Genomic DNA, 21,461 nt, shown 5'->3' on the forward strand with positions numbered 1-21,461 from the left:
AAGAGAACTGACAGAGAGACAGACAGCAGGTTCCCCTTCAAATGACCTGATGAGTGATGGGAAGATACTTTCTACCAAATGATGCAAATTATAATGTAACTATATATATTTTCATCTGACGCCTACATCAGCCAGGGAAATTATGCAAGTGATTACATTATCCTCCCCTTTGTTCAGAATCTGCTCATTTTGTATTATGAAAATAACACAATGAAATAAACATCTGTGGAATTTCATCCTGACAGCAACAAACGGTGATGATATAAAACAGTTTTAATGCATCCCAGTAGCTCCTTTTCAGAGCAAACACACACAGATCCATCCCCCTCTGTTTCTCCCTGAAAAATTTAATTATTTACCAAACTCCATACTTGTATTTCTCATCAGTATCTTTCTTATGTCCTGCGCTCCACTGTCATCCATCAGAAAGAGATACCTCATATATCAGTACTGAAATGAACTAATCAATTATTTAACACCTTATCCAACCTGAACACAAGAACGATGCCCTTCACACCAACAGTACAGTCATACAGACAAGTGCACGTGTGTGTATGTTTTAATGAGCCAAAGAATTACTAATAAAGTTACGAATTATTCTTACTACAGTGGTAACACTTTACAATAAGTTTAATTAGTTAAAATTAGGGAATTAGTCACCTAAACTAGATATATTGATGTTTTTATTACGGTGTGTGTTTTTGTGTGTGTATGTGTGTGTATTAAAGGGATAGTTCACCCAACTGTCATTAATAACTTACCTTCACGTTGTTTCAAACCCGTAAGATCTCCATTTATCTTTGGAACACAGTTTAAGATATTTAAGATTTAGTCCGAGAGCTCTCAGTCCCTCCATTGAAGCTGTGTGTACGGTATACTGTCCATGTCCAGAAAGGTAAGAAGAACATCATCAAAGTAGTCCATGTGACATCAGAGGGTCCGTTAGAATTTTCTGAAGCATCGAAAATACATTTTGGTCCAAAAATAGCAAAAACTACGACTTTATTCAGCATTGTCTTCTCTTCGTGTCTGTTGTGAGAGAGTTCAAAACACAACAGTTCAATGATATCCGGTTCGCGAACGAATCACTCGATGTAACCGGATCTTCTTGAAACAGTTCACCAAATCGAACTGAATCGTTTGAAACGGTTCGCGTCTCCGAAAAGCATTAATCTACAAATGACTTAAGCTGTTAATTTTTTTAATGTGTCTGACACTCCCTCCAAGTTCAAACAAACCAATATCCCGGAGTAATTCATGTACTCAAACAGTACACTGACTGAACTGCTGTGAAGAGAGAGATGAAGATGAACACCGAGCCAAGCCAGATAACAAACGAAAGATTGTATCTTGTATCTTGTATTTGTCCATATGAACACTGAGCTTGTAGCATGCACATTTGCACTGGCATATGCCAGCTTAAAAAGCAACCCATAAATGGAGTATGTATATCTCAATCTGTAGAGGTGTGTATAAAGAAATATACACTATCTTATCCATTAACACTCCACACACAAACAGTTCATGGCTGACTGGTCCCCAAAGGTCTGTGCTGTGTATTTAAGAAGAAAGATAATCAAGAAAGAGCCTGGAAGGCCTAGAGACACACAGAGAGAAAAAAAGAAGAGTGAGAGAGAGAGAACAAAGTGCACAAAGAAAAAAACTGATGGTATTTGGGTACCTCATGGCGGGAGCACAAGGACGCCTAAAAAAGAAAAAACATCTCCCCATTACTCTGCCTCAATCATTCAAACCCTTTCATTCTCTCATTCATTCATTTCTTTGTGTCTCAGTGGGAGAGAGCCAGGGTCAGATGCACACACACAAAAAAAAAAACTACGGATAAGACAGGGAAAGGATGATATTGAAAATTGTCATGATTTACTCACCCTCACCCTTGAGTTGAGAAAAAAACTTTTTAGCAGAATGTCTCAGCTCTTTTTCATACAAAGAAAACAGACACCACCAAGCTCCAAAAAAGCACCATAAAGCAACAATAAAGTGGTTTATATGATTTGTGAACTATATCCCAAGCTGTCTGATAGGAACTGACTAAATTTCAGTTTTTTTTATTCAGCTAAAAATCTTTTCCAAATCTCATTCATATTTCAGCGTATTAAAATTGTAATAACATGGCATCACTGATATCAAACCTGATGTAATGTCAAGTTACAAGTAGTCTATATGGCAGAAGTACTTTTATGATACTTTTGGGAGCTTGACAACATTGTTGTTGTTTTTTCTTCATTGTATTAGAAAAAAAAGGGTAATATACAGTATGCAAAATATAAATAAAAAGCATAAAAAAAATTTAATAATAATAATATGGGTTTGGAAGAAATAAATAATAATGACAATATTTAAAGTGTCACACAATCCGATAAAACAGCTTAGAAAGCATCAACCGCCAGAAATACAAAATTACAACATAAACACTATGTGTCTCATATCTCTTGTTCTCGTTTCGCAACCTCTATCCATTTCATTCAGGTGAATTGTGTTTTTAATAGAATTAAATGCAAATGGGCAGGGAGCTGATTATCATACAAAAGGTGCATTGCACAAAAAGACACAGAATTCCAACTTTATTTATTTATTTGATACTATTGTATTTGTCCAAAATAAAACACTGCAAACTGTGTGCAAACTGTGCATGCATGTTTATTTGATTCTATAGTCACTAATTTGATCAGTGTGTACATGCACAGTTGGTTAGATACATTTTATTACTGCATTATAACCAGTGTTGGGCAGTAACGGGTTATTAGTAATGCGTTACTGTAACGCAGTTCCTTTTTAAGAAAAATTAACTCCATTACCGTTACCATATGGTGCATTGTCCGTTACTTTTTTTTAAATTAATTAATTTTGACTGAAGTGCAGCCTAACCTGTTTGCAGCAGCGACGCATTGTAGGATTGGTGGATGCCAACCACTGTAAACACGAAGACGCACTGTGGGCATGTTTCTGTTTATTCAAGTATGTGCGGCAGTCATGGCGAGAGCAACACGAGTTTCTCAAAGTGGAAATATGCTCATTATTTCACTTTAGTTGAGCATAAAGACAAAAACCTTTCATGTTTTATGTAATGTAATCTGTGTCTTTCTGGTTTGAATGTCCTATCCTAGCCCACGAATTTCCAATCCGTGCGCTCAGATTTTGAAAACCGTACCCTCGGTTTTTGAATCTGTACCCACAAATTCATAATCTGCGCGCGCACTTTCGCAATCCGTTCCCATGGATTTGTAAACTGTAGCCTACTCAGGGATTCATGCACCAAGCTCCTATGTGTTAACATACAGTTTTAATGAATATTATTATGTGGAATGGGTCTACAGCAAAGTGTCTTAAGTGATTCTCTCTATGTTTTTCTCATACAGGTGAAACATTGTTGAAAACATGTCTCTTCTGTGGAGTCACCGGCTTTCAGTCAGCTCCTTAGCATGATAACAGATTTATTTTTTAAACATATATATATATATATATGTATATATATATATATATATATATATATATATATATATATATATATATATATATATATATATATATATGTATGTATGTATATGTATATGTACAGTATATGTATGTATGTATATGTTTCTCGAAATTGATTCAAAATGCATTATTTCAAAATGTTCTGTGTTATGTAGTCCATTGTTGATAGTTTTACTTAAGCTAAAGGAACATTTTTTTTAGGGCTCAACACAACAGCTTTTATGATGCAGAAGCCACTTTAGTTTTTTATTCTGAATATATTATGCAGGTGTTTTGTTATTTATTTCAGAAATCCTTGTGATATACAATATTCAGTTTGTGCTGGTCTGACTTAATCAAAATAGTGTTTAAAAATTACTTTCTGTTTTACTTTGTGTTTGTATAGACCATAACACATGAAAGCGCATTAATTGGAACATTAAAGAAAGCTACTTAAAAAAGTAACTAAAAAGTTACTTTTAATGCATATTTCTTAGTAACTAGCACAACACTGGTGTTGTCATAACGTTCACCTTGGAGATTGAAAATGTTTCTTTTTTGAGACCCCATGAGCCTAAATTCAGACCCTGAAAAATAAAACCAACAGAAGAGGTGGGAGTTCAAAGGGGAATCTTTATATTACCAAACTGCAGTGAGAGGAAGAATATAAGTCATGATCTGAAAGATTAACCACAATCTGATGTGATCCGACCACCTCAGAGAAAACTAGTGTTGAGCTGCTGCAAAAGCTTTTGAAGCACAGCAGCTGTGGTCAAAGAGTTCTCGTGTGTTCAGAGCGGGATCGCGAATCATTTGAGTCAGTTCGGGAGTTCGGAGCGTGATCGCGAATCATTTGAGTCAGTTCGGGATTTCGGAGCAGGTTTGCGAATCATTTGAGTCAGTTTGGGGATTGCGAATCATTTGAGTCAGTTTGGGGATCGCGAATCATTTGAATTGGAGTTCAAAGTGGGTTCGCGGATCATTTTAGTCAGTTCAGAGTTCGAGCATGAATCATTTGAGTCAGTTCGGGAGTTTCGGAGCGCGAATCATTTGAGTCCGTTAGGGAGTTCGGAGCGGGATCGTGAATCATTTGAGTCAGTTTGGGGATCGCGAATCATTTGAGTCAGTTCGGGAGTTCGGAGCATGAATCATTTTAATCAGTTCGGGAGCTCGGAGCGGGATCGCGAATCATTTGAGTCAGTTTGGGGATCGCGAATCATTTGAGTCAGTTTGGGAGTTCGGAGCGGGATCGCGAATCATTTGAGTCAGTTCGGGAATTTCGGAGCGGGTTCGCGAATCATTTGAGTCAGTTTGGGGATCGCGAATCATTTGAATCAGTTCGGGAGTTCGGAGCGGTTCGCGAATCATTTGAATCAGTTCGGGAGTCTAAGGGTATTTTGGGGGCCTGGAGAAGTTTTGTCATGCTCTGACATTTGTGCTTTTTTCAGTTTCTTATAAATACCTAAATGGCTAAAGTCTAATCTCATTAGTATATGTATGTATTTATTTATTTCAAAATGTTCTGTGTTATGTTATCTATTGTTGATAGTTTTACTTAAGCTAAAGGAACATTTTTAAGGGCTCAACACAACAGCTTTTATGATGCAGAAGCCACTTTAGTTTTTGATTCTGAATATATTATTCAGGTGTTTTGTTATTTATTTCAGAAATCCTTGTGATATACAATATTCAGTTTGTGCTGGTCTGCCTCAATTCAAATAATGTTTAAAAATTACTTTCTGTTTTACTTTGTTTGTATAGACCATAATGCATAAAAGCGAATTAATGGGAACATTAAAGAAAGTTCTTTTAAAAAGAAACTAAAAAGTTACTTTTAACAGTAATGCATTACTTTTTGGTGTAAGTAATCAACAAAGTAATTGAGTTACTTTTTGAATTAAGTAACTAGTAACTGTAACTAGTTACTATTTCTTAGTTACTAGCACAACACTGATTATAAATCAGTCCTTTCAAATCAGCTGGGGAGAGAAGAAGAAGATGAGTGTTTATGGTTGCTCTTAGGGGTGGTGTCTTTTTCATGTCTATTAGACAAGAGTCCTGTCAGAGGAGCCATATTATCAGCAGCTGATTGAACTCACCGTGGTGGAGACCAGATCTGGCTAATATTTCCAACCCTTAAATCAATGATCAGATTTTTCATTAATAAATTATTTAAATAAGTAAGTTTTATGCTCTTTCTGAATGTCAACAAGTGTCTCATTTGTTTATATTACATTTTTTTATATTTAACATCTATTTGACAAAGAAATGAAAGATAACTGAGCAATCAACATTATCTTCTACTTACTTCTTATTTGCTGCTCAGTGACCATTTCTGATTATTTTAATGCTGAAAACATTGTGCTGCTTCACATTTTTGAGAACTTTTTTTTTTCTTTTACAATTCTCATGAATATTTGAAATGGTCCAGAGTGCTGGAGTTAATCAGAAACTGAATGCGGCATCAGTTTACTGTCATGGAATAGTTGTGTCGCATCGCATCCACAGCAGAGAACATCTATTTGATTTTAGCAAATTGCACCGCTCTCGTCTGGTGTAGACATGTTGTTTTGGTATTTGTGATTCTTTAAGCATTTTCATAATCTTCTTTGCATTTACCTGGCACTGGAAGTCCTTTCACAAATGTGCAACTTACATACATAGAGCAGAACCAAGCATCGTTTATTTATATTTCTACATGGCTCCCTGCAATACTACTCTGATTCTTTAAAAGGCATCAACTAGTGGTCTGTTATTATTAATACCACAACTGCTACAACTGATAACAGAGCGCTCAAGTAGGTACTGAGTCATGATGAGGTCATTAAAATGTCAAATTAATATTTAGCGTTCAATCATTTATTGCAGCGGTTTCTTTCGAAAATCTGCTGACTGTACACTATCCCTCATCCTTGTCGGACACCCCAGTTTTGGAACCACTGAGACAGAGTCAGTGGCAAATTCCAGAAGATCTGGCCGGGGTGGGGCTGCTCTCGGTGGGTTCATGAGCGCTCAATGGCCGCTGACGCCCTGGAGCTCACATCCTCGAAAACGTTGAAGCAAATTTTCAAATAGACATTATCTTTATTAACACACAGCATATTTGAAGTCTAAACAAGTACATTCTTGCCTAAAAAAAGTCTTAAAACTACATTCCGTGATACAATCGGAGTGATACAAATTGTGAAAGGGCATTCCTGTAGTTATACCAGTATAATATCTTGCAGTTCTCATCCAATCAGATTTGAGAACCAGAATGAACTATTGTATATATACATACAACAGTTAATTCTGGTAATCAAATAAATTGTAGAAACCTTAAGAGCAATAAAAAGGGTCTAGGAGATAAAAACAGTGTAAAAAGTAAAAAGAAATTGATTGATATAAAGATTAAACAGGGTATGAGAAATGATCACCACAAATAATCAAGTGCAAGAGGGATGCACCATGATCACACAGTATGGCACATGAAATACATTTCACAGTGTACAAATGTAATTGTCAAATAAGCATACTCACATGCATCAATATTTCCACTTCATATGCACAACCAAACCTCTTTAAGGCAAGATCATTCACACATACACCAGAACACTGACACGCACAGCCAGTTTGACACATCAAACCGTTGATTATAGCTGCAGTGAGAACAGATAGATACTTATGCTCTCATATTATCTAACATTATGATTATAAAGAGCTGAGGACAGGTGAGTGTGTTTGTGTGTGTGTATAGCCAAGCGTCTGTTTGCAATCATTCCATGTAGCTTTGCAGCAAATAGAGGCACTCTGTGAATATTTAACATACAAGATTTATGAGTAAAACAAAAGCTCCCTCACTTATAAAGACAGTTGCATGAGACAGTGAAAAAAAAAGATAAAGTGAGAGGAAAGGGAGAACTGGGAATGAGAATAAAACCAGGATGTTTTTCCCCAACAACTTCTTCATTCAATCCTGTTGATTTTTTGTTTAGTTTTTTGTAAATCTTTAGGCTACCAAGTATTTATCCAAAACATTTAGACAAAATTTACATTTCTCACTCTAATGTATTTCAGATAGATATGTTTTTAATAGACAGACAGATCTCTTTCTCACACACACACGCACACAATGGATCACATTCTTGAAATCATAACGGTTCCCACACAAATGAGCAGTCTGTGATTATAGCATAATTCTGCTCTGACTAATCTACATTTCACATGTGCTACAGGAATGAATGTAAATGAGTGATTCTGTGGTTTGGTTGATTCAAGCAATACAGGCATGGAAGACTCTTTCCATCTCTCTCTCTCTCTCTCTGGTATGACAGGTGAGATTAGACTCCAAAAACCGCAAACACAAATCAAAGGTGCTCTTCATGCTCAAGCAGATACAGGACATAGAGAGAGGGAGAGACAGTTTGATGGACAGGACGCAGGCGTTGTTAGTATTAGCCACTGAAGTGTAAATGATGTGTGCTAAACTGCAGCCTGCATCTGTGATATCTCACTAAATAGCCATCAACACACATGCGGACATGCAAACATAGACAGAAACACACATACAGCATAATAAACACTCACAAGACTCACAGATACATTTAAAGCAAAGTTCTGTTCTCGACATTGGCGGCATTTTAGACATAACAGATGCATTACAACATTAAAGTTGAGCTTAATCATGCGGCCTTCTGAGATCAAACTCAGAAAATACAAAAGACATTAATTTAGTTGGTATGAGGCGACAAAGACCAAAGACGCCACTAGTGATGTGACACTGTTTTCTGTTTTCACTAATAACTGCATCACTTGCATTGGTTTTTGCCATATTTGTTGTTCAATTTCACTTGCACTATCCATTAAATATTCAAAGGTAAGGGGTCAATGGTCTCCACTGACTTCCTTAGTACAAAAAAAACTATGGAAGCCATTGGGGACCATCAACTGTATGGTTGTACACATATTTCAAAATATATTATTTTGGGTTCAAAGAAAAAAATTAATAGAGTTTTGGTAAATGATGGATTTTTTGGTTGAACATTGATCAATTTTATACAAATATATAATAATAGGATATGTTTCTTGAGCAGCAAATCAGCATTTTAAAATGATTTCTGAAGGATCATGCACTGAAGACTGGCGTAATGACTGCTGAAAATTAATCACAGGAATTTATTACATTTAAAAATGTATCCAAATAGAAAATGGTTCTTTTAAATTGTAATAATATTTCACAATATTACTACATTTCTCATGCAGTAATATTTTCAAATAAATATTGGGGGTTTAAAAATTGGGGATCACAAGAGACTCACACACACCCACACGAACACACACACACAAACATTGACAATCTCAAACTTTCTAACAATAGTGTATCATTCCAAAAGAACGTCTGGCATCCAGATATGAGGGAAAATGACATTTCCACAATAAATAAAATAAGTAATACTGATCTCTCAATATTTCTACAGTAAGCAAATAAAATAAGTAATATTGATCTCTGTTGAATGCCAATTATTTCCCCAGGGTTGCCAAACCTGATCTATTGTATAAAGACAAATCCTAAATAGTTGAGTGCATGTCTTCCTTCCCCTCTTTCTTATTCACTCATAGAGATGCAGGGAAAGTGCTCTCTCTTCCATGTGTATGTGTGTGTGTGTGTGTGTGTGTGTGTGTGTTACAAACACAAACACACACTCAAACAGAGTGTGTGTTTGTGTTTGTAATAGATTTCAGTGAGAGTGATGGTAATATAAAGCCTCCAGTTTACCGCTCCAGCAGTGAATTCCATAATGACTGACTGGGGATAACAATTCCCTTCCCTAAACATCCGCTGCTTTACATTTGGCAGGCAGTTTTCAAACAGATCAAGAGGCCATATCATCACTGTCCACCACAAATCTCCATTTCCCGCAGCTCCGTTTTGCTTTGAACGTAAATTGAAAGCCGGCACACTCGCTTTTTGTCTTCTGGGTGTTTGGCAGGTTTGGGAGTGAAAGTAGTCAGTTTGGAAATATCATACATTTTGTTCTGACAGGGCTGAGCTTACCCTTCAAAATATTTATTAATACCATACGCTGCCTACCAAAACGAACTACAGAACTGGCCTCTAACAGACTTTGATTATATCTTGGTTATATTGTAAATACATAATGTTCATAAATATTCCTTATTTATCTCATTCAGTGATCCTTACACTAGTGGCCTAGCTAGAAAGCAGTTTTGGGCATTAATTGGTCAAAACACTCTTGAAAATAAAGGTTCTTTATTGGCATCTTTGGTTCTATAAAGAACCTTTAAAATCCATGTAACCTTTCCATTCCTCAAAAGGTACTTTATTTTGAAGAACCAAAAATGGTTCTTCTATGGAATCCACCTTTTGGCATCAAATTTTTTTAATCTAAGGCTGCACTGTACAGTGCACTACATGTCATTCACAGATTAATCACAGAATGTATTGTGACAATAAAAACTTTTTGCTGCCTTCAAGCCCTTCTGGGAAGTTTCTACAGTATGTACAACCTTGGAAGTTGTACATACAAATTGAATTGTACAGCCTTAATAAAAAATGTAATTATGATGAAAACTAATTTGTTTACACCATTATTCTTTAACACCTCCAACTCAGAAAATACAAAATTCTAATAACATGCATCTAATAGTATTCTAATCTAGTCAGCACTTAACATTTTGTTTAGAAAAAAATTAATCAAAAATTAATCAATAGAAAGTTCCACTAAATTAAAATTAAAATCTTAAGAAGCCTAAATCTCCAAACATCTTTTGGAGTGAAAATTTTCTGTGGTGCCTGAGGAACCCAGAAGTTTTGTTGGCAAGATTGCAAATAGCAATTTCTGCTTTTCCACATACTACAAACAGCAAATGAACTCCTAGCACATTGCCTGCATGCTGAAAACCTGAAAGGCAGATCTGATCTGACTATGACAGGCTGCTCATCGCCACAGGAGAATCTCAGCTCACTCTCTGAAGTCAAACTGCAAATGCAAAGTCTGTTTGCATGTTTCTGCACATGAACAAGTGCCAGTACGTTCAAATTTGTGTGAACTGAAGCCAAAAATCAACCAGTCAATCTAATATCAGAGGGATTCCACAACAAACACTCACAACAACAAACCCGTTCGTACAAATCTTTCATTAGCATTCCTGTAGCTAAAACAGTTAAGCAAGGTTTTGATTCTCCAGGAATGCAAGAACTATGCTAATTGCATTAAATGTAACTCATACTAAAAACAAAACCATGTCATTTGCAATGAACAGCATATATATCACCCTTGCGGTTCAGGGTTAAGAGTTTTTTGGGGTTTTTTAAACCATAAAATTAATTATGCAGTTTCAATACTATCAAAACATTTAACAGCCATCAAAGCATATTTGAATTTTGCCTTGCAGCACCACAAAATGTTCAATTAAAGGGGTCATTTGAGGTTGCTAAAAAGAACATTATTTGGTGTATTTGGTGTAATGAAATGTGTTTATGCGGTTTAAGTTTCAAAAAACACATTATTTTCCATATACTGTACATTATAGTTTCTCCTCTTTGTCCCGCCTTCCGGAAACGTGTTGATTTTTTACAAAGCTCATCATTCTGAAAAGCGAGGTGTGCTCTGATTGGTCAGCTATCCAGTGCATTGTGATTGGCTGAATGCCTCAAGCATGTGACGGAAATGTTTTATCCCTTACCATACTGTGACGCTGTGTGTCCAAGCAGGACAGACTCAGTCCAGCTGCTTTGCTCGTGCACATCTCATCATCGGTTCTCTTAACTGTTCAGTCAATGTACTGTTAGGAAAAACTGAATAACTTGGGATATTGGTTTATTTCACGTCGTTATTTCATTACTTGATAATTGGAAAGTTCAAATGAACAGTATTTATATGAAATATAAATCTTATAAATATATTTACTTTCCACTTCTGATCAATTTAATGAACCTTTGCCAAATTAAACAATTTGTAGTATATTCCTCAAAAAATGCACATAAATTAAACATACAGCCAGTCTTTTTCCTCATCGCATTCAAATCAGTCTCTCACACAATATAATTATTTTGCTGTTGTGCTGTAGAGTGCCATCACAGAATAACAGTGCAGTAAACACTGACACACACAACTGAATGCTTACATACCCACACACACGGCTGTAAATTTAAGCAGCTTTATAACTGTCAGACACAATGCTGTTCACCTGCTTTTCTACCATAAGAAACCTCCCACAGTTACTGCCCAACTAATTTCACTGCCAATTAAAAGCCCATTCACACTACACACACACACACACACACACACAGTTCTTTCCTTCAGCCTGCTATGATACTCAACCTATTAACACATCATTCTATAGATGTTGTACTAGCAAAAGCATTTTAATTTTATTAATGTTCTTGTAAGATTCATTATTAATGCAACTTTAAAAAGGTCTTATCATACATTGGGAGCTAATTTCTCCGTCACTGTAAGTTACTGAAACCAGACATGAAAACACGCAACTCATGGTAAACATGCATTTGTGCAGCAGAGTGGCTCTCTCTCGCATTGTATGGCATGAGAAACAACTAGTATGTCCGTGGGTTTTCCGAGAATGTAGTTGTGGTCCCTGAAAATATATGGGTGTGAGTTCAGTTACAGAATGCGGTTGTCACATCTGAAAATAATCGTACTGTGTGTAAACGTAACCGTATTAAGGACTCAAATACAGGACTGACAACTGTATTCTGCTGCTGTGTGAACGTGGCCTTACACCTCTCACTCTGAGTGGTGATGTCAGGATAATCCCTGATTGGTGGAATTCAGTTTGACTGACAGAATAATGGAGTAATGTTTTCACAGCCCAAGACAGGTCAGTGGAGGTAATGAGACCATCAAAATGCAGAAACAGAGAGACTTAAACAGAAAAAAATTGGTTGGGATGAAGCTGGACCCGTTTTTTCTTGCTCTTTGCTCATAATTGTCCTTTCTGCTATCAATCTCAAATTAAATTCTGTCAGGCATTAATGATTGTGTTGTCATGAAGCATGTGAGATCCAATGATGTCTGATGATGTCATTGCTGCCATTAGCATCACTGATGCTAACACTTGTTTTAAAAGCTACAGCAGAGGTTTAAATATTCAGTGAAAAACAACTTTACAATCATTCTATTCTTCTTTTAGCAAAATGTAAGTGAACATACATACAATTTTCACCAAACTTGTCAAAAACATTTCCTGGTTATAATTCACTGGTGTAAATCTGCTTCTCTGACCTGATCATTAGGACATGATCTACTAAAAAAGGACATGACATGATCTACTAAAAACCTTTCTGACATGTATGGTTGTGTGTTTAAATCTGATAAAAAAAAACTACATTATTTGGATATTCTGTTTCTCTGTTGGATCATAATGGTGATGGTAAAATTTGTTGCATGGTGTTTATTTATGCTTAATAAATATAATTGTTTCTTTTTCTGTAAGAAACTAATGAAAATCACCATGTGGAATAATGGGAATTACAAATATATGAAATGCATTGTAAAATATTTGAATAAAACCTGGTTAAATGTGTTGTACAGTGTGTATTTATACTGATTAAAAAAAAAACATCTGTACATATATTAATGAAAATCATCATTTAGAAAAAATTGAGTTACAAATAAATTAAATGCACTGCAGACTTATTTTAAAGTTTCAAAAAGAAATGTTACAAACTGCGACTTAAAAGATGATTCAGTGATCCAAAGAGGTAAAAGACAATCAGAGAGACTCTTCACTGAACAATCCAAATCTCTTTGAGTTTCCACAGGTCTGATGAAGAGCGAGAATTATGGGTAAGTGGCCAAACATGTCGGTCCTCCTCTGTCCTCCTAAGTGCAGACATCTTAATCATCAAGCCTCAGTAAACAACATCAGCTAAATACAGCTCTCTCGCTCACACTCGCTCACTCTCACCCTACTTTTATTTTCTCAGAATGACAGATTGAAAAGAGGAAAAAAAATGTGGCTTTGAAGATTTGCGGTGGGGGGGGGTGTGTGGGATGTATATAGACATCAGCTGAGGTGTGTGTGCGCTTGCAGAGTGTGAGAGAGAAATGACTCCTTTACTCTACCAAATTACCTCATGTCAGGGATTAGAAGGAGATGGGCCAGACGGATGATGGGAAAAGGAGTGAGGGATAAGTTGAAGTTGGAAGAGTTTTGATTGACAGAGCAGGAGAGTGAAAGAAGGGGAAGTCTGTTGATCTTTGTCGGGGGTGACGAATATGACGAAAAAAGAAAGAGATATATAGAAATAAAGAAAATTAAAAAACATTCTCCGCATTCCAAACATATTTGGAATTCATATTTTGAATGAGTCTTATCATAAGACATCGTAAAATCTTTCAAATCACGGGTGCACATTATTTCAATATATATATATTTTTTTAAATAAAACAATTAAATAAAATATTTATTGTAAAATATATTTAATGTTTAAAAAAATAAAACATTTAAAATAAATTCAAAGTCTCACCCAATATATTTCCATATCAAACAGGACATAACAGTAATTAGCAGATAAATATGAAGGATAATGATTTTGAGTGAAGGGTTGTACATTACCTCTGGTATATGAACAGCATAGGGCTGGTTGAAAAAGGATGGTGCATTGTCATTTACATCTCCGATCTGAATGTTCACTGTATCCTTGACTACCTAAAAACAATTAAATCAAATAACACATCAAATTTAACTAAATAATAAATAACATTCTATTAACTCTACATTGGATTTCATAAATAAATAAAAAAAATCTAAATAATTCCAGTTAGTGTATAGTACTTGACACTATAATAGAAAAGTTCATCAAGACAATTTTGTAATGGTTTTAAATAAGAAATTACACAATCATTAAAACATGGAGTCAGTAAAAAAGTATCAAAATATAGTAAGAAACAGCTGTATTGTGAATAAACATAACATTTTATTTGAAAATATTTTTTTATGTAATTTATTCCTGTAATGCAAAGGTGAAATTTGATATTAGTTCAGTCTTCACTGACACATGACACGTTTTTTGCTATTACATTTTTTTAGGAAAATTCAAAAGAGCAGCATTGATATACAAATTATATTTAGTAATTGTTATCAATGTAAAAAAAAAAAAAAACTTGTGCTGCTTAATATTTTTGTGGAAACTGAATTTTTTTTTCAAGATTGTTCGACGAATAGAAAGTTCCAAAGAACAGCAGTTATTTGAAACATTTTGTAACATTATAAATATCAAATTTACTGTCCACTTCTGATCAATTTAATGCAACCTTGCAGAATTTAAGTATTTCTTTAAAAAAAAACTTGAAATTTTGAACGGTAGTGGAAAGTAAAAAGCAAAGCTTGCACAGACCTTAGAGTCAGATGGGTGGGAAAAAATGGATACTAGATCGATGATCTCTAACTTACCCCTTGACTGTCACTGACTGAGAACTCCACCTGCATCTCTGACTTGGTCTGAATACACAAAAACACAAACAAACAAACAAACAGCAGCATTACATCACTAGCGTCAGCTCCAGCTGGACAGTCATTCAATCCTTTCACCATCTGATCATGGTTTCCGTACCTCCCTGTCAAGCGGCTGTCTCAGCCACACTACCCCAGTCGTCTCCTGCACAGCGAAGTACCGCATGGCCTCTTCCCCCACCACACCAAAAATCAACGGCTCGCCGTCCGGATCCACCGCCTGCAGCTGGGTAATGGATGTACCTGAATACACACAGACAGACAGTAAACTACATCAAAAACAAACAATCTTAAAGGGGTCATGAAAAGTTGAATTCTCTTTGATCTTTTGAGATAAAAGACTTGTTGCTCTATGGAAATATAAACTCACTGCCAGGGCCAGGGTTTAAAATGATTCTTAATATGAACGTTGGTCTTGTTTTCTAGTAAGAAAGACACCCTTTAAACTAGATAAATTTACCTGAGAAACAACAATATTTGCCCACTGAGTAATATATTTAAAATATAGTTATATACCTGGATACAAACACTGCAAGTGGATATTACCTAATTAATTACCCAATTAAGGGATGTTGGCAAATATGAAACATTTACACATATTAAGTAAACTAAACAGCCCACCTTAGGTATAAATATATCCAACAGCACAGAGGCTACAAAGGATAAATCCCAGTTAGAGTTGAAGTGTGTAATTTTTCTGATACTTTTAAAATATCCCAGTGTGATATGCAGGGACAACTACAGTATAAGCTATTCACAGGTTGGCAAAAGAGTGTAAACACTGTGACTTGTGTTTTGTTTTTAAGTGGCAGGTTCACTTCTGCCGGAACCAGTGATGTGAGTTTGGGAACAATTGTTAAAAGGAGTTTGAAAGCGAAAATTAAGGCTGGAATATACAGCGTTTACACTGGCCATACAATAAACATCCCTAGATTACTCACAACCAAACCTTTTCATGGCTCCATACTTTCTGCTTTTAAATGATTTACTGCAATTATATTTATCATAAATTATACTTATAAACATGCAGTATCCGCAAATCATTTGATCAAAAATAAAAAGTACCTCAGAAGGCAACATAATCACCTTACTTACTATTCAGAAGAGTGATTAGAAGATTGAGATTGAGAGATTGGAGATTGGATGTTGGTATGTAATAAGAGTGTGTACATGTGTTTATTTGCATATGTGTGTGTAAAGTAGAGCCAAGTTTTAAGTCAGTCCAAACACAACAAACTCACAGCAGATGCATGACAACTGAAAACAATATGCAATCCTAAACTGACTCAAAAAAATGAATCATGTTTGATTTCCTCTGGCTAAATGGAATTATAGTTTGTAGCTAAAAAATTGCAAACAATATTTGCCAATTTGGTAACGTAATTTAAGATACAGCTAAGTGGATACAAACATTACAGGTGGAACTGACCTCAGGGAAATTGGGCCAAAAATCTGGGCAAAAGATATATAATGTATTTCAGCCATTAAATTGCAAAGGTAAATTGGACATTCCCAAAATATCTCACATTGTGGAAAGAATTGCTCCTTTAAGTAAGACTTCCTCCAGGTATTTTTAATTTGATGCAAAGTCCTGACCTTGAGAACTAGTTATTTTAATATTACAGTCTTTTTTCTTCTCTAATTAATCAAAATCTAAACAAAATAAGCCTTTTAAATGAGGTTCTTCACCCTTTATTGTCTCAGTCCTTCTTCTGAACAGTCTCAATATGCCAAAACCTGCTAAAATATAGTCAAACTAACAACGACATCCTCTGAGCTCTTTATACATCACACACAGAGTCTCTGTGTTTCTGGTAACAGGTGTGTGTTTATGAAGACACCTGGCGAGGGGGTCCCTGACTCATTCCAGTTTTAGTTCTGCTGATGGCACCAGGCACCTAATGCTGCAAATCCTACATTAATGAGAAAGACCAACAAAAAGGATCAGACTCAATCCCTTCCACAGCCATAAACACACACACAGACTCAGAATCAGACTCATGCATACAAAAGCACTCACATACAGTACAGTACATATGGTGCTAGCAACACCAAGGCCTTGGGTTCAGTACCCAAGGACCAAAAGTATACTTTGGATAACAACAACCTCTGCAAAATGCTCAAATGTATGCATAGATAAACTAAATATCCCATAGCAATCAATACACATATTCACGATATATCGGGTGAAAATATACAACCTCTTTCATATGTAGTCACATCCAGACACTTTAAAGGTCAATAAGTTAAACCACATGCACATACACGTTTATTATAGTGCTGTATGAAAGAGGGGTAAAAACACCTCTAATTAATGAGAGGATTTATGAACTTCGCTCTCTGTTTATAATGAGATTTATGCTAATTCTGCTGCTTTCAGTGTGAGTTATAATGTGATTGAAGATGGTGCAAATTAAGTGTTTTACGTTACACTTATTAGTAAAGACTTCCCCCTCTCTCAAATCATTTCAACAGCATTTGGCATTGGCATGGTGATAAGCTAATAATATGTGTGTGTGTGTGTGTGTGTGTGTGTGCGTGTGTGTGTGTGTGTGTGTGTGTGTGTGTGTGTGCTCTTGTTTTTGTGACATATCAGGACACAACTCTGTATAATGACATGGGTATGACAGGTATTACAAGGGGGGGTTGACTTATCAGGAATATATATAATTATGTTATTATAACTCTAATAAGCACAAAAACACATTTCAATTGTTTTATTTGGAAAATTATTCTGACATTTTTTTAACCATACTTTTATAACATTAATTATCTAAAACAGTAAATGATACTTAATAAATATAATAATTAAAAATGATTAAAAATATATTTTATTCATATTTCTAATGATTATTAATAATTTTTGAAAGTTTTGACTTTGACCTCCGTCTTTGATGTATTTTTTTTCTCTAGTCAAAATGCAGAATGGGATTGCGTTACATGTAACAAAAGACTGTAAGCATAAAATACATAATACAAATAAATATTTTAAAAATATATTCTAAAATATTTTAATCATACTTCTTGGTATAAGATGAATTATAATAAATAAAATATAATACAACCAACTTATATTAAATAAATTTGATTATAAATTATCACAAATATTTTATTTATTTATATTTTTAATCATTCTAAATTATATTTATAAACATTTCTCAATTCGCACAGATGGATTTGTTCACTTGTTGCATTATGGGATTGTATAATCTGCAATCCTTAGCACCAAAACACATAATACAAATAAATATTTATATTATTCTAATAAATCTTTATCCATATTTGTTGGTATTAAATATAGCAAATTTATAATGTATTTTAAACAATTCATATAATTGATGTTGTAATGAATTAATGATTATCAATTGTCACAACCTGAAAACAGTTCCTCAGAAAAAGAAAAAAAAATCCTCAGTAGGCAACATAAGCATGCAACTTAGCATTTACAGTTGTCCCATCAGAAGCACACTATGAAGGCAGTTCACTAGGTATTGAAACAGAGCTGTGTGTTTATATGTAAGTATGTGTAAAGCAGTGACACTCACATTCTCTCTGTTTCTCTCTGGCTCGAGCTGATAGATGACACTATTGAGGCAACAGTGAGCCCAGTATTATGCTTATGACTGATACACTGCACATTAACACACCACACAGCCGAGAAGAACTAACAAGAGCAATGTGCCTGTGGGCTCATCTCCCTCTCTCTCTCTCTCTCTCTCTCTCTCTCTCTCTCTCTCTCTCTCTCTCTCTCTCTCTCTCTCTCTCTCCCCCCGCTCCGTTGCAGTCACATGCCCGTCTCAGCAAGTGTGTAGAATGTTTTATATCAGTGAACCTAACTCATCTCGATGGCACAACACTATCTGAAAAAACACAAACAGAAACTCCCGGACAAAACAACATTAAATCTGACTGCCACAGGTGATTAGAATGACGAATGAGTACAGAACCCTGAACATTTGTGTACAGCCTACAAGGATTGATCACCCAAAAATGATATTTCTATAATCATGTAATATCTAAATGTCATCTCAAACCTGTACACTCCCTTTCACAAAACACAAAAAGTAAGATGTTCAGCATAACAAATAATCAGATAGCAGCCAAAGACTGCCAAGCTTAAAAAAAGAACAAAATAGCACTATAAAAGTAGTTCATATGACTCATGAGCTATATTTCGAGTCTTCTGATGCCACATGATAGCTTTCTGTGTGGAACATCATTCAGTGATAATCAAAAAATTCAGAAGACTTGGAATACCGTGCATGAGTCATATGGACTAATGATACTGAATAGCTATTTATAATTTGAATCCAATAGACACCAAAAAAAAAAATGGTGAAAAGAGTAATTTTGTGCACTATTATTATTTTAATATATATTTTAACATGTTATTTATTTATGTGATGCAAAGCTGAATTTTCAGCTTCATTATTCAGTCTTCACTGTCACATGATCCTTCAGAAATGATTCTAATATGCTGATTTGTTTCTCAATTTTTATCGATTATCTCTGCTCAATTGTTCATATGGTTATTATTAAAAAACAGTTTTTGCTGAAACACACATTTTTTTAGAATCTTTTGATGAACAGAAAGTTCAAAAGAGCAGCATTTATTTGAACATTTATTTTTGACACAATATAAATGTTTTCACAGTCACTTTTGATGTATCTGTGCTGAATTAATAAGTAATTTGAATTAATTGTTTAATATCAATAACCCCAATCTTTTTATGTGCTATGGTTTCCACAAATACTTTAAGTAGCAAAAAAAGAATAATAATTTAACACTGATAATTAATAAGAAAAGTTTCTCGAGCATCAAATCAGCATATTAGAATGAGACTTCTTTTAAAAAGATATTAATAATTCCATATTTTTTAATGGTAGTGTATGTACTATAGTACTGAATGATTACCAAATTCATGGTGTTTTACATGGTTCTCCAATGCAGCGGTATTACTATACGATGATACCTGTCCAAAACCTTTATAGGTTAGTGCATCCAGCTCATGAAATACACATTAACTTCTAGATTATAATAGAAGACATGTATAGGTGGCTAGCATGTGTGTGGGGGTAAAAAAGAAAGAAAAAACAAAAACAAAAAGAGAATGAAAGACAGAGAGAGGACGATATATGAGATGTGATTGTATAGAGAGGCTGGCAGTAAAGTGTTTTATGTAGCTCCTGGTCTGTTGGAGAGGAGGACGCTGGGGCCAGTAAATCAGCTCAGAGAGAGCATCCATCCCTGGGTAGATCAATAGAATTTCAGCCCCTGTGACTACACAAAAGCTCCTCTGGGGGCCCACATGGGCCTGGGGTCACCACTCACCATCAGACTGCCAACTTTATTACTATCATCTCAACTGTAATGTTGTACTGCAACGGAGACATACACACAAACAAACACAAACAATAAATGGAGAGTAAATCGAGACTTTTGTGACTCCCAGAAAAAGGCCATCATATGACTCCTCTCTAGTATTTTAAAACAGATTTCCAGTGTCCTCAGATTTGCCAAGATACCAAAGTCAAAGTTAGAGGTCATGTACTGTATATCAGTCCGTTTCTTATCTAGTCTGAAGTCCAAATGATCCCAGCTACACTAAACACATTATTTTTATTGTTCTATACTCTGCCAACAATTCTCAATTGTTTCTTTTTTTTTTTTTTCTTATAATTCCAAAAAGGAATTTTAGAAGAAACATCTGAGACATGAGCTCTGAAAGAGCAGTGTCTGAGCATTAACATCAAAATGTAATTAATATAAACAATTAATAAATTATTCAGAGGTGTTATATTTAATACCACCAGGACATGTTACTGATTTAAAAATAAAATAAAATTAATAAACAGAATGTACTGTTACAGAATGCATGGGTCTTGAAACGTATTTAAAAAATGTAAACTATTTTTAACTAGACATTCAACTTTAAAATGCAACACTTATAGCGTAAGAGGTTGAAAAACGGAGGCACTTTATTTTACAGTACGTGTACTAACATGTATTTATAGTGTACTTACAGTGTATTTATCTAAGAAAGTTCTGGTAATACAAGGTAACTACATGGGGTAGGGTTAGGTTTAGGGGTAGGTTCAGGGTTAGTACCTAGTTATTACATAGTTATTGTAATTACTATAATAAGTACATAGTATGTACATGGGGAACAGGACTGTAAAATAAAGTGCTACCTGAAAAACAATAAGATGTGATGCAAAGATGTCCATTTGACACTTACTGAGTTAAATAAGGGGGAATTTCTTTTTCTTTTTTACTTTGAAAATACACTGACATTTTGTTTAAGTAAAATAATACTTTTATTCAGTACAGATGCATTAAATTGATAAAAAGTGATGGCATAGACATTTCTAATTAATTTTAAATAAATCCTGTGATTCTAATAATAATCTAAACAATTCAAAATCTTTTTGTAAAACAAAAAGTTTTCAAATTCAAATCGATTTCAACCACTGCATATGTTCGGCCATTATTTTAAAGGCCCAAT

The 21,461-nt window shown here is 34.9% G+C and overlaps 1 protein-coding gene across 1 annotated transcript in view; it reads right to left on the reverse strand.

Annotated features, from left to right (window-relative positions):
• Window positions 1-21,461, reverse strand: part of LOC113112423 (cadherin-23) — a 197,163-nt gene that overhangs the window by 140,795 nt on the left and 34,907 nt on the right. The window contains exons 3-5 of the mRNA XM_026277988.1: window positions 15,056-15,198; window positions 14,896-14,943; window positions 14,059-14,151 (exon numbers count right to left, since the gene is read on the reverse strand). Of these exons, the coding sequence (XP_026133773.1) occupies window positions 14,059-14,151; window positions 14,896-14,943; window positions 15,056-15,198 (284 nt within the window). The remainder of the gene's footprint in view (window positions 1-14,058; window positions 14,152-14,895; window positions 14,944-15,055; window positions 15,199-21,461) is intronic.

The sequence above is a fragment of the Carassius auratus genome, chromosome 13, assembly GCF_003368295.1.
Source record: "Carassius auratus strain Wakin chromosome 13, ASM336829v1, whole genome shotgun sequence".
NCBI classification, from domain to species: Eukaryota; Metazoa; Chordata; class Actinopteri; order Cypriniformes; family Cyprinidae; genus Carassius; species Carassius auratus.